Raw genomic sequence first — 15,000 nt, forward strand, 5'->3', positions numbered from 1 at the left:
CACTCCCCCCCCACACACACACACCCCCCCCCCACACACACACACACAACACACACCCCCCCCTCCCACACACACACACACCCCCCTCCCACACACACACACCCCCCCTCCCACACACACACACCCCCCTCCCACACACCCCCCACCCACCCCACACCCCCACACACCCCCACCCACCCCACACACACACACACCTACCCCACACACACACACACCCACCCCCCCCACACACCCACCCACCCCCCCCACACACCCACCCCCCCCCACACACCCACCCCCCCCCCACACCCCCCCACCCCCCACACACACACCCACCCCACATACACACACACACTCCCCCCACACACACCCACCCCCCCCACACACACCCACCCCCCCCACACACACCCACCCCCCCACACACAACCACCCCCCCACACACAACCACCCACCCAACACACACACACACCCCCCACACACACCCACCCCCCCACACACACCCATCCCCCCCACACACACCCATCCCCCCACACACACCCACCCCCCCCCACACATCCACCCTCCCCACACACATCCACCCTCCCACACACATCCACCCTCCCACACACATCCACCCTCCCACACACACACACACCCACCCCCACACACACCCACCCCCCCCACACACACCCACACACCCCCCCCCACACACACACCCCCCCCACACACACACCAACCACCCCCCCCCCCCCACACACCCACCACCCCCCCCCCCCCACACACACCCCCACCCCACACACACACACCCCCACCCCACACACACACACCCCCACCCCACACACACACACCCCCACCCCACACACACACCCCACCCCCCCCACACACACACCCCCCCCACACCCCCCACACACACACACCCCCCCCACACACACACACACACCCCCCCACACACACACACACCCCCCCCACACACACACACACCCCCCCCACACACACACCCCCCCCACACACACACCCCCCCCACACACACACACACCCCCCCCACACACACACACACCCCCCCCACACACACACACCCCCCCCACACACACACACCCCCCCCACACACACACACCCCCCCCCACACACACACACCCCACACACCCCCCACACACCCCCACACACACACCCCCCACACACACCCACCCCCCCCACACACACCCACCCCCCCCACACACACACACCCACCCACACACACACACCCCCCCACACACACACCCCCCCACACACACCCCCCCTCCACACACACCCACCCACACACACACACCCCCCCACACACACCCACCCTCCCGACACACACCCACCCCCCACACACACACACCGCCCCACACACACACACACATCCCCCCACACACACACACACATCCCCCACACACACACACACATCCCCCACACACACACACACATCCCCCACACACACACACCCCCCCACACACACACACACCCCCGCACACACACACACCCCCGCACACCCCCGCACACACCCCCCGCGCACACACACACACACACACACCCTCACGCACACACCCCCTCACGCACACACCCCCCCACACACACACACCCCCCCGCACACACACACATACACACCCCCCCGCACACACACACACACACCCCCCCGCACACACACACACACACCCAACCCCCCCACACACACACACACACACACACACCCCCCCCACACACACCCCCCACACACACACAGCGAGGGCCCAGGTACCTGTGCTTGGACGTCACCTTTCTCCGCCAGGAACTGGTAGTACTGGATCAGATCCTCGTCCAACATCCCGTTATTGGAGCCCGGGTTCTCCACCTCGTCCAGGAGTCGGATCTTCTGCACCACCAGCCCGCCCGTCTGGGAGATGTCATTGGCCACTGTGGGGGGGGGGGGGCGGGAAAGGAGGCACAGTCACCTGGTGAGTAAAGGGGTTCAGCGCACACAGCAAGCGCAACAGGAGAGAGGGGCGTGAGGGGACCAGAGGGGGATGGGCTTCGATGGGAGGGTTAGGGGACGGGAGGGCTGGGCTTCGATGGGAGGGTTCGGGAACGGGAGGGATGGGCTTCGATGGGAGAGTTAGTGGACTGGGGGGATGGGCTTCGATGGGAGGGTTAGGGGACTGGAGGGATGGGCTTCGATGGGAGAGTTAGTGGACTGGGGGGATGGGCTTCGATGGGAGAGTTAGTGGACTGGGGGGATGGGCTTCGATGGGAGGGTTAGGGGACTGGGGGGATGGGCTTCGATGGGAGAGTTAGTGGACTGGGGGGATGGGCTTCGATGGGAGAGTTAGGGGACTGGAGGGATGGGCTTCGATGGGAGAGTTAGTGGACTGGGGGGATGGGCTTCGATGGGAGAGTTAGTGGACTGGGGGGATGGGCTTCGATGGGAGGGTTAGGGGACTGGGGGGATGGGCTTCGATGGGAGAGTTAGTGGACTGGGGGGATGGGCTTCGATGGGAGAGTTAGGGGACTGGAGGGATGGGCTTCGATGGGAGAGTTAGTGGACTGGGGGGATGGGCTTCGATGGGAGGGTTAGGGGACTGGAGGGATGGGCTTCGATGGGAGGGTTAGGGGACGAGAGGGATGGGCTTCGATGGGAGGGTTAGGGGACTGGAGGGATGGGCTTCGATGGGAGGGTTAGGGGACTGGAGGGATGGGCTTCGATGGGAGGGTTAGGGGACGGGAGGGATGGGCTTCGATGGGAGGGTTAGGGGACGGAAACGATGGGCTTCGATGGGAGGGTTAGGGGACGAGAGGGATGGGCTTCGATGGGAGGGTTAGGGGACTGGAGGGATGGGCTTCGATGGGGGGGGGGGGGGGGGGGGGGTTCGGGGATGTCAGCGATTGGAGTTTCAGCCGTTTCTTCATCACAAACCCAAGCCAATGGCCCGGCCCACGATCACCTGACGTGAAGCCGCTGGCCCCGCCCCGCCCCCGACGATCACTTACCGTGATTGGCCACCACTCGGTAGTGGGTCAGCGCTGCCTCGCAGCTCTGGGTCACCCCGATCCCCGACCAGTAGCGGTAGCCCTGGAAAACCAGAGGGGGAAATCGCTCAGCTGGTTTTACAAAGACACTCCCCCCATCCCACCCCACCCCACCCCGCCCTGCCCCCCCACCCCAAAACAGGAGCCCGCCCTTCCGCGCCCTGCCCGCGCGGGTCGACAGAGAGGCAAGTGTGGCGAGGTGGCCGGGGAGGGGGTCAGTTCTGAGAGCTGGTGTGGGGTGCAAGTTCTGGATCAATGCTCCCCTCCAATGTACTGCAGTACGCACAAGGGCATTTCAAAGTCCGGCTTCTCCAATTTAGGTTAAAAAGAAATCCAGTAAAATCCGTTGCCACATAACCAACGTGCCCTCAAATTTTTGGGGGGTGCGTGGCCCCTTTAAGGGGCTGCATGGCCCATTCAAACTTCCGGGCACGTGCGGTGTTACATAAGAACACAAGGAAATAGGAGCAGGAGTCGGCCATTCGGCCCCTCGAGCCTGCTCCGCCATTCAATGAGATCACGGCTGATCTGCGACCTCAACTCCACTTTCCGGCCCGCTCCCCATATCGCTTGACTCCCTTATCGCTCAAAGATCTGTCTCAGTATCTACCCTCTCAATCCCCCTCAGAATCTAACGTGTTCCTATTTCTTATGTTCTTATAATTTACTCAACCTCTCCTTGTGGGACATAAGAATATAAGAAACAGGAGGAGTTGGCCATTTGGCCTCTGATCATGGGCTCAGCTCCACTTCCCCGCCCGCTCCCCAGAACCCTTCACTCCCTTATCGCTCGAAGATCTGTCTATCTCCACCTTGAATATATTCAATGTCCCGGCCTCCACAGCTCTCTGGGGCAGAGAATTCCACAGATTTACAACCCTCAGAGAAGGAATTCCTCCTCATCTCAGTTTTAAATGGGCGACCCCTTATTCTGAAACTGTGCCCCCTAGTTCGAGATTCCCCCACGAGGGGAAACATCCTCTCTGCATTTAGCCTGTCCAGCCCCCTCACGATCTTGTACATTTCAATAAGATCACCTCTCATTTGTCTAAACTCCAATGAGCAGAGGCCCAACCTGCTCAATCTTTCTTCATATGGCAATCCCCTTCATCTCAGGCATCAACCGAGTGAACCTTTGCTGAACTGCCCCCAATGCAAGTTGGAACAGAGAGAGACAGAGAGAGCGCGTGCAAAAATTCAACTCTCAGTCTGCCCAATACTCACCAGGGCCATGTGTGCCATCAGGTTGCCCCCGAGAGCACCAAACGTGTAGTACACCAGCGCCTGACGGGACAGAGACACACACAAGGGGAGAGGTATTCAACATCATTTCAGCGGGTAACTGCTACTCAAAGTCTTGTATTTCTATACAGACATCCACCACCACCGGACATCCCAAAGCGCTTTTCAGCCAATGAAGTACTTTTGGAGTGTGGCCACTGTTGTAATGTGGGAAACGCGGCAGCCAATTTGCGCACAGCAAGCTCCCACACACAGCAATGTGATAATGACCCAGATCATCTGTTTTAGTGATGTTGGTTGAGGGATAAATATTGGCCCCAGGACACCGGAGAAAATTCTTCTCCCAACAGTGGTCATGGAATCTTTAACGTCCATCCAATGGGGCAGACGGGGCCTCGGTTTAACGTCTCAACCGAAACACGGCAACTTCCTCAGCGCGGGGCTCCCCCTCAGTACTGCCCCTCCGACAGTGCGGCGCTCCCTCAGTACCGCCCCTCCGACAGCGCGGGGCTCCCCCTCAGTACCGCCCCTCCGACAGTGCAGCACCTCCTCAGTAGTGGCAACTGCGGAGTGTCAGCATGGATTATGGGCTTACTTTTCTGGACCGGGGATTGAACATAAGAATTAGGGACAGGAGTAGGCCATCTAGCCCCTCGAGCCTGCTCCGCCATTCAACAAGATCATGGCTGATCTGGCCGTGGACTCAGCTCCACTTACCCGCCCGCTCCCCATGCTGGTCACAGGAATGTGGGAAGGGAGGACCTTGAGACAATCACTATCACTAGGGGGGTAGTGCTGGACAGGCTAATGGGACTGAAGGTAGACAAGTCCCCTGGTCCTGATGAAATGCATCCCAGGATATTAAAAGAGATGGCGTTAGTTATAGCAGATGCATTCGTTATAATCTACCAAAATTCTCTGGACTCTGGGGAGGTACCAGCAGATTGGAAAGCAGCTAATGTAACGCCTCTGTTTAAAAAAGGGAGCAGACAAAAGGCAGGTAACTATAGGCCGGTTAGTTTAACATCTGTAGTGGGGAAAATGCTTGAAACTATCATTAAGGAAGGAAGAAATAGCGGGACATCTAGATAGGAATAGTGCAATCAAGCAGACGCAACATGGATTCATGAAGGGGAAATCATGTTCAACTAATTTACTGGAATTCTTTGAGGCTGCAAAGAGATTTAGATAGGTTAAGCGAATGGGCTAAGGTTTGTCAGATGGAATACAATGTCGGAAAATGTGAGGTCATCCACCTTGGAAAAAAAAACAGTAAAAGGGAATATTATTTGAATGGAAAGACATTACAACATGCTGCGGTGCAGAGGGACCTGGGGTTCCTTGTGCATGAAACTCTTTATCCCAAAAAGTTAGTTTGCAGGTGCAGCAGGTAATCAGGAAGGCGAATGGAATGTTGGCCTTCATTGCGAGAGGGATGGAGTACAAAAGCAGGGAGGTCCTGCTGCAACTGTACAGGGTATTGGTGAGGCCGCACCTGGAGTACTGCGTGCAGTTTTGGTCACCTTACTTAAGGAAGGATATACTAGCTTTGGAGGGGGTACAGAGACGATTCACTAGGCTGATTCCGGAGATGAGGGGGTTACCTTATGATGATAGATTGAGTAGACTGGGTCTTTACTCGTTGGAGTTCAGAAGGATGAGGGGTGATCTTTTCGAAACATTTAAAATAATGAAAGGGATAGACAAGATCGAGGCAGAGAGGTTGTTTCCACTGGTCGGGGAGACTAGAACTAGGGGGCACAGCCTCAAAATACGGGGGAGCCAATTTAAAACCAAGTTGAGAAGGAATTTCTTCTCCCAGAGGGTTGTGAATCTGTGGAATTCTCTGCCCAAAGAAGCAGTTGAGCCTAGTGAATCGTCTCTGTACCCCCTCCAAAGCCAGTATATCCTTCCTTAAGTAAGGTGACCAAAACTGCACGCAGTACTCCAGGTGCGGCCTCACCAATACCCTATACAGTTGCAGCAGGACCTCCCTGCTTTTGTACTCATCCCTCTCGCAATGAAGGCCAACATTCCATTCGCCTTCCTGATTACCTGCTGCACCTGCAAACTAACTTTTTGGGATTCATGAACAAGGACCCCCAGGTCCCTCTGCACCGCAGCATGTTGTAATTTCTCCCCATTCAAATAATATTCCCTTTTACTGTTTTTTTTCCCCAAGGTGGATGACCTCACACTTTCCGACATTGTATTCCATCTGCCAAACCTTCGCCCATTCGCTTAACCTATCTAAATCTCTTTGCAGCCTCTCTGTGTCCTCTACACAACCCACTTTCCCACTAATCTTTGTGTCATCTGCAAATTTTGTTGCACTACACTCTGTCCCCTCTTCCAGGACATCTATGTATATTGTAAACAGTTGTGGTCCCAGCACCGATCCCTGTGGCACACCACGAACTACCGATTTCCAACCCGAAAAGGACCCATTTATCCCGACTCTCTGCTTTCTGTTAGCCAGCCAATTCTCAATCCATGCTAATACATTTCCTCTGACTCCGCGTACCTCTATCTTCTGCAGTAACCTTTTGTGTGGCATCTTATCGAATGCCTTTTGGAAATCTAAATACACCACATCCATCGGTACACCTCTATCCACCATGCTCGTTATATCCTCAAAGAATTCCAGTAAATTAGTTAAACATGATTTCTCCTTCATGAATCCATGTTGCGTCTGCTTGATTGCACTATTCCTATCTAGATGTCCCGCTATTTCTTCCTTAAATGATAGCTTCAAGCATTTTCCCCACTACAGATGTTAAACTAACCGGCCTATAGTTACCTGCCTTTTGTCTGCCCTCTTTTTTAAACAGAGGCGTTACATTAGCTGCTTTCCAATCCGATGGTACTTCCCCAGAGTCCAGAGAATTTTGGTAGATTATAACAAATGAATCTGCTATAACTTCCACCATCTCTTGTAATATCCTGGGATGCATTTCATCAGGACCAGGGGACTTGTCTACCTTCAGTCCCATTAGCCTGTCCAGCACTACCCCCCTAGTGATAGTGATTGTCTCAAGGTCCTCCCTTCCCACATTCCTGTGACCAGCAATTTTTGGCATGGTTTTTGTGTCTTTCACTGTGAAGACGGAAGCAAAATAATTGTTTAAGGTCTCAACCATTTCCACATTTCCCATTATTAAATCCCCCTTCTCATCTTCTAAGGGACCAACATTTACTTTAGTCATTCTTTTCCGTTTTATATATCGGTAAAAGCTTTTACTGTCTGTTTTTATGTTTTGCGCAAGTTTACTTTCGTAATCTATCTTTCCTGTCTTTATTGCTTTCTTAGTCATTCTTTGCTGTTGTTTAAAATTTTCCCAATCTTCTAGTTTCCCACTAATCTTGGCCACCTTATACGCATTGGTTTTTAATTTGATACTCTCCTTTATTTCCTTGGTTATCCACGGCTGGTTATCCCTTCTCTTACCGCCCTTCTTTTTCACTGGAATATATTTTTGTTGAGCACTATGAAAGAGCTCCTTAAAAGTCCTCCACTGTTCCTCAATTGTGCCACCGTTTAGTCAGTGTTCCCAGTCTACTTTAGCCAACTCTGCCCTCATCCCACTGTAGTCCCCTTTGTTTAAGCATAGTACGCTCATTTGAGACACTACTTCCTCACCCTCAATCTGTATTACAAATTCAACCATACTGTGATCACTCATTCCGAGAGGATCTTTTACTAGATCGTTTATTATTCCTGTCTCATTACACAGGACCAGATCTAAGATAGCTTGCTCCCTTGTAGGTTCTGTAGAAAGGATAGATTACGAAAGTAAACTTGCGCAAAACATAAAAACAGACAGTAAAAGCTTTTACCGATATATAAAACGGAAAAGAATGACTAAAGTAAATGTTGGTCCCTTAGAAGATGAGAAGGGGGATTTAATAATGGGAAATGTGGAAATGGCTGAGACCTTAAACAATTATTTTGCTTCGGTCTTCACAGTGGAAGACACAAAAACCATGCCAAAAACTGTTCTAAGCCAAGCTCCCACATGGGGCCGCTATGGAAAGTCATAGGAGGTGAGATAGACCGGCAGAAACCTGGTATTTCATTAATTCTGAGCTGCCAGGTGATACACGAGCAGGGTGGCCTGTGGTAGATGTGTGTGTGACTTCAGTGCAGATCATGTGCTAAGTTCCCAAGGTCTCCAAGTGCCAGAAACCCTGGGGAATAAAGCAGCTTTAATTAGCATACACCCACCTTAGCCTGGCTGGAGTTTACATTCAGTCCTGTTGCATACAAAAATCCTAAAAACTAGGAGAGAGAGAGAGAGAGAGAGAGATTATTGGTGTGAAAATATCACCTGCAGCCCAACAAAGGGGTTATTAAATATATTTAGAAGATGGAGAGAGATGGGGGGACACAGCAAATAGGCACACGCAAACTTCAAGAAAGACAGCAGTGCCCAAACAGAAGGAAAGAATGGAAAAGGTTATAAGGCAGAGGGAGAAACAGAGGTACGAGCGAGATGGAGGGAGAGAGAGACAGACTAAGAGAAGGAGACAGACAAATGAGGGAGAGCGACAAAAAGCAGATAGCGAGGAGGAGAGAGTATGAGAGACAGAGGGAGAGAGAGAGGGCGAGCGACAGAGAGGGCGAGCGAGCGAGCGAGAGAGCGAGCGACAGAGAGAGAGAGAGCGAGCGACAGAGAGAGAGAGAGCGAGCGACAGAGAGAGAGAGAGCGAGCGACAGAGAGAGAGAGAGCGAGCGACAGAGAGAGAGAGAGCGAGCGACAGAGAGAGAGAGAGCGAGCGACAGAGAGAGAGAGAGCGAGCGACAGAGAGAGAGAGAGCGAGCGACAGAGAGAGAGAGAGCGAGCGACAGAGAGAGAGCGAGCGAGCGACAGAGAGCGAGAGAGAGAGCGACAGAGAGAGAGAGAGAGAGCGACAGAGAGAGAGAGAGCGAGCGACAGAGAGAGAGAGAGCGAGCGACAGAGAGAGAGAGAGCGAGCGACAGAGAGAGAGCGAGCGACAGAGAGAGAGAGAGCGAGCGACAGAGAGAGAGAGAGCGAGCGACAGAGAGAGAGAGAGCGAGCGACAGAGAGAGAGAGAGCGAGCGACAGAGAGAGAGAGAGCGAGCGACAGAGAGAGAGAGAGCGAGCGACAGAGAGAGAGCGAGCGACAGAGAGAGAGAGAGCGAGCGACAGAGAGAGAGAGAGCGAGCGACAGAGAGAGAGAGAGCGAGCGACAGAGAGAGAGAGAGCGAGCGACAGAGAGAGAGAGAGCGAGCGACAGAGAGAGAGAGAGCGAGCGACAGAGAGAGAGAGAGCGAGCGACAGAGAGAGAGAGAGCGAGCGACAGAGAGAGAGAGAGCGAGCGACAGAGAGAGAGAGAGCGAGCGACAGAGAGAGAGAGAGCGAGCGACAGAGAGAGAGAGAGCGAGCGACAGAGAGAGAGAGAGCGAGCGACAGAGAGAGAGAGAGCGAGCGACAGAGAGAGAGAGAGCGAGCGACAGAGAGAGAGAGAGCGAGAGCGAGCGACAGAGAGAGAGAGAGCGAGCGACAGAGAGAGAGATAGCGAGCGACAGAGAGAGAGATAGCGAGCGACAGAGAGCGAGCGACAGAGAGAGAGAGAGCGAGCGACAGAGAGAGAGAGCGAGCGACAGAGAGAGAGAGCGAGCGACAGAGAGAGCGAGCGAGCGACAGAGAGAGAGAGAGAGCGACAGAGAGAGAGAGCGACAGAGAGAGCGAGAGCGACAGAGAGAGAGAGAGCGACAGAGAGAGAGAGAGCGACAGAGAGAGAGAGAGCGACAGAGAGAGAGAGAGCGACAGAGAGAGAGAGAGCGACAGAGAGAGAGAGAGCGACAGAGAGAGAGAGAGCGACAGAGAGAGAGAGAGCGACAGAGAGAGAGAGAGCGACAGAGAGAGAGCGACAGAGAGAGAGAGAGCGACAGAGAGAGCGAGCGACAGAGAGAGCGAGCGACAGAGAGAGCGAGCGAGAGAGCGACAGAGAGAGAGAGCGACAGAGAGAGCGAGAGGCAGAGAGAGCGAGCGACAGAGAGAGCGAGCGACAGAGAGAGCGAGCGACAGAGAGAGAGAGAGCGACAGAGAGAGAGCGAGCGACAGAGAGAGAGAGAGCGACAGAGAGAGAGAGAGCGACAGAGAGAGAGAGAGCGAGCGAGAGAGAGAGAGCGAGCGAGAGAGAGAGAGCGAGCGACAGAGAGAGAGAGAGCGAGCGACAGAGAGAGAGAGAGCGAGCGACAGAGAGAGAGAGAGCGACAGAGAGAGAGCGAGCGACAGAGAGAGAGCGAGCGACAGAGAGAGAGCGAGCGACAGAGAGAGAGAGAGCGACAGAGAGAGAGAGAGCGACAGAGAGAGAGAGAGCGACAGAGAGAGAGAGAGCGACAGAGAGAGAGAGCGACAGAGAGAGAGAGCGACAGAGAGAGAGCGAGCGACAGAGAGAGCGAGCGAGAGAGCGACAGAGAGAGAGAGCGACAGAGAGAGCGAGAGGCAGAGAGAGCGAGCGACAGAGAGAGCGAGAGGCAGAGAGAGCGAGCGACAGAGAGAGCGAGCGACAGAGAGAGCGAGCGACAGAGAGAGCGAGCGACAGAGAGAGCGAGCGACAGAGAGAGCGAGCGACAGAGAGAGCGAGCGACAGAGAGAGCGAGCGACAGAGAGAGCGAGCGACAGAGAGAGCGAGCGACAGAGAGAGCGAGCGACAGAGAGAGCGAGCGACAGAGAGAGCGAGCGACAGAGAGAGCGAGCGACAGAGAGAGCGAGCGACAGAGAGAGCGAGCGACAGAGAGAGCGAGCGACAGAGAGAGCGAGCGACAGAGAGCGAGCGACAGAGAGAGCGAGCGACAGAGAGAGCGAGCGACAGAGAGAGCGAGCGACAGAGAGAGCGAGCGACAGAGAGAGCGAGCGACAGAGAGAGCGAGCGACAGAGAGAGCGAGCGACAGAGAGAGCGAGCGACAGAGAGAGCGAGCGACAGAGAGAGCGAGCGACAGAGAGAGAGAGAGAGCGACAGAGCGAGCGAGCGACAGAGAGAGAGAGAGAGAACAGAGAGAGCGACAGAGAGAGAGAGAGCGACAGAGAGAGAGAGAGAGCGACAGAGAGAGAGAGAGCGACAGAGAGAGAGAGAGCGACAGAGAGAGAGAGAGCGACAGAGAGAGAGAGAGCGACAGAGAGAGAGAGAGCGACAGAGAGAGAGAGAGCGACAGAGAGAGAGAGAGCGACAGAGAGAGAGAGAGCGACAGAGAGAGAGAGAGCGAGAGAGAGAGCGACAGAGAGAGAGAGAGCGACAGAGAGAGAGAGAGCGACAGAGAGAGAGAGAGCGACAGAGAGAGAGAGAGCGACAGAGAGAGAGAGAGCGACAGAGAGAGAGAGAGCGACAGAGAGAGAGAGAGCGACAGAGAGAGAGAGAGCGACAGAGAGAGAGAGAGCGACAGAGAGAGAGCGACAGAGAGAGAGAGAGAGCGACAGAGAGAGAGAGAGCGACAGAGAGAGAGAGAGCGACAGAGAGAGAGAGCGACAGAGAGAGAGAGAGAGCGACAGAGAGAGAGAGAGCGACAGAGAGAGAGAGAGCGACAGAGAGAGAGAGAGCGACAGAGAGAGAGAGCGACAGAGAAAGAGAGAGCGACAGAGAAAGAGAGAGCGACAGAGAGAGAGAGAGAGCGACAGAGAGAGAGAGAGCGACAGAGAGAGAGAGAGCGACAGAGAGAGAGAGAGCGACAGAGAGAGAGAGAGCGACAGAGAGAGAGAGAGCGACAGAGAGAGAGAGAGCGACAGAGAGAGAGAGCGACAGAGAGAGAGAGAGAGCGACAGAGAGAGAGAGAGCGACAGAGAGAGAGAGAGCGACAGAGAGAGAGAGAGCGACAGAGAGAGAGAGCGACAGAGAAAGAGAGAGCGACAGAGAGAGAGAGAGAGAGCGACAGAGAGAGAGAGAGCGACAAGAGAGAGAGAGCGACAGAGAGAGAGAGAGCGACAGAGAGAGAGAGAGCGACAGAGAAGAGAGAGAGAGCGACAGAGAGAGAGAGAGCGACAGAGAGAGAGAGAGCGACAGAGAGAGAGAGAGCGACAGAGAGAGAGAGCGACAGAGAGAGAGAGAGCGACAGAGAGAGAGAGAGCGACAGAGAGAGAGAGAGCGACAGAGAGAGAGAGAGCGACAGAGAGAGAGAGAGCGACAGAGAGAGAGAGAGCGACAGAGAGAGAGAGAGCGACAGAGAGAGAGAGAGCGACAGAGAGAGAGAGAGCGACAGAGAGAGAGAGAGCGACAGAGAGAGAGAGCGAGAGAGAGAGAGAGAGCGACAGAGAGAGAGAGAGCGACAGAGAGAGAGAGCGACAGAGAGAGAGAGAGCGACAGAGAGAGAGAGAGCGACAGAGAGAGAGAGAGCGACAGAGAGAGAGAGAGCGACAGAGAGAGAGAGCGACAGAGAGAGAGAGCGACAGAGAGAGAGCGAGACAGAGAGAGCGAGACAGAGAGAGAGCGAGACAGAGAGAGAGCGAGACAGAGAGAGAGCGAGACAGAGAGTGAGCGACAGAGAGAGAGAGAGAGCGACAGAGAGAGAGAGAGAGCGACAGAGAGAGAGAGAGAGCGACAGAGAGAGAGAGAGAGCGACAGAGAGAGAGAGAGAGCGACAGAGAGAGAGAGAGCGACAGAGAGAGAGATAGAGAACAGAGAGAGAGAGACAGGGAGAGAGAGCGACAGAGAGAGAGAGAGCGACAGAGAGAGAGAGAGCGACAGAGAGAGAGAGAGCGACAGAGAGAGAGAGAGCGACAGAGAGAGAGAGAGCGACAGAGAGAGAGAGAGCGACAGAGAGAGCGCGACAGAGAGAGAGAGCGACAGAAGAGAGAGCGACAGAGAGAGAGAGCGACAGAGAGAGAGAGCGACAGAGAGAGAGAGCGACAGAGAGAGAGAGCGACAGAGAGAGAGAGCGACAGAGAGAGAGAGCGACAGAGAGAGAGCGACAGAGAGAGAGAGCGACAGAGAGAGAGCGAGCGACAGAGAGAGAGCGAGCGACAGAGAGAGAGCGAGCGACAGAAGAGAGAGCGAGCGACAGAGAGAGAGCGAGCGACAGAGAGAGAGCGAGCGACAGAGAGAGAGCGAGCGACAGAGAGAGAGCGAGCGACAGAGAGAGAGCGAGCGACAGAGAGAGAGCGAGCGACAGAGAGAGAGCGAGCGACAGAGAGAGAGAGAGCGACAGAGAGAGAGAGAGCGCCAGAGAGAGAGAGAGCGCCAGAGAGAGAGAGAGCGCCAGAGAGAGAGGAGAGCGACAGAGAGAGAGAGAGCGACAGAGAGAGAGAGAGCGACAGAGAGAGAGAGAGCGACAGAGAGAGAGAGAGCGACAGAGAGAGAGAGAGCGACAGAGAGAGAGAGAGCGACAGAGAGAGAGAGAGCGACAGAGAGAGAGAGAGCGACAGAGAGAGAGAGAGCGACAGAGAGAGAGAGAGCGACAGAGAGAGAGAGAGCGACAGAGAGAGAGAGAGCGACAGAGAGAGAGAGAGCGACAGAGAGAGAGCGAGCGACAGAGAGAGAGAGAGAGCGACAGAGAGAGAGAGAGCGACAGAGAGAGAGAGAGCGACAGAGAGAGAGAGAGCGACAGAGAGAGAGAGAGCGACAGAGAGAGAGCGACAGAGAGAGAGAGAGCGACAGAGAGAGCGAGCGACAGAGAGAGCGAGCGAGAGAGCGACAGAGAGAGAGAGCGACAGAGAGAGCGAGAGGCAGAGAGAGCGAGCGACAGAGAGAGCGAGCGACAGAGAGAGCGAGCGACAGAGAGAGAGAGAGCGACAGAGAGAGAGCGAGCGACAGAGAGAGAGAGAGCGACAGAGAGAGAGAGAGCGACAGAGAGAGAGAGAGCGACAGAGAGAGAGAGAGCGAGCGAGAGAGAGAGAGCGAGCGAGAGAGAGAGCGAGCGACAGAGAGAGAGAGAGCGAGCGACAGAGAGAGAGAGAGCGAGCGACAGAGAGAGAGAGAGCGAGCGACAGAGAGAGAGAGAGCGAGCGACAGAGAGAGAGAGAGCGACAGAGAGAGAGCGAGCGACAGAGAGAGAGCGAGCGACAGAGAGAGAGCGAGCGACAGAGAGAGAGCGAGCGACAGAGAGAGAGAGAGCGACAGAGAGAGAGAGAGCGACAGAGAGAGAGGAGCGACAGAGAGAGAGCGAGCGACAGAGAGAGCGAGCGAGAGAGCGACAGAGAGAGAGAGCGACAGAGAGAGCGAGAGGCAGAGAGAGCGAGCGACAGAGAGAGCGAGAGGCAGAGAGAGCGAGCGACAGAGAGAGCGAGCGACAGAGAGAGCGAGCGACAGAGAGAGCGAGCGACAGAGAGAGCGAGCGACAGAGAGAGCGAGCGACAGAGAGAGCGAGCGACAGAGAGAGCGAGCGACAGAGAGAGCGAGCGACAGAGAGAGCGAGCGACAGAGAGAGCGAGCGACAGAGAGAGCGAGCGACAGAGAGAGCGAGCGACAGAGAGAGCGAGCGACAGAGAGAGCGAGCGACAGAGAGAGCGAGCGACAGAGAGAGCGAGCGACAGAGAGAGCGAGCGACAGAGAGAGCGAGCGACAGAGAGAGCGAGCGACAGAGAGAGCGAGCGACAGAGAGAGCGAGCGACAGAGAGAGCGAGCGACAGAGAGAGCGAGCGACAGAGAGAGCGAGCGACAGAGAGAGCGAGCGACAGAGAGAGCGGCGGCAGAGAGAGCGAGAGGCAGAGAGAGCGAGCGGCAGAGAGAGCGAGCGGCAGAGAGAGCGAGCGACAGAGAGAGCGAGCGACAGAGAGAGCGAGCGACAGAGAGAGCGAGCGACAGAGAGAGAGAGCGACAGA

At 55.4% G+C, this 15,000-nt stretch overlaps 1 protein-coding gene across 1 annotated transcript in view; it reads right to left on the reverse strand.

Moving 5' to 3' along the window:
- LOC139239341 (protein sel-1 homolog 1-like) overlaps positions 1-15,000 on the reverse strand; it is a 36,039-nt gene that overhangs the window by 11,083 nt on the left and 9,956 nt on the right. The window contains exons 5-8 of the mRNA XM_070868016.1: positions 8,447-8,500; positions 4,204-4,263; positions 2,941-3,022; positions 1,715-1,869 (exon numbers count right to left, since the gene is read on the reverse strand). Coding sequence (XP_070724117.1) covers positions 1,715-1,869; positions 2,941-3,022; positions 4,204-4,263; positions 8,447-8,500 — 351 coding nt within the window. The remainder of the gene's footprint in view (positions 1-1,714; positions 1,870-2,940; positions 3,023-4,203; positions 4,264-8,446; positions 8,501-15,000) is intronic.

This window comes from Pristiophorus japonicus, chromosome 27, assembly GCF_044704955.1.
Source record: "Pristiophorus japonicus isolate sPriJap1 chromosome 27, sPriJap1.hap1, whole genome shotgun sequence".
Lineage (NCBI taxonomy): Eukaryota > Metazoa > Chordata > Chondrichthyes > Pristiophoridae > Pristiophorus > Pristiophorus japonicus.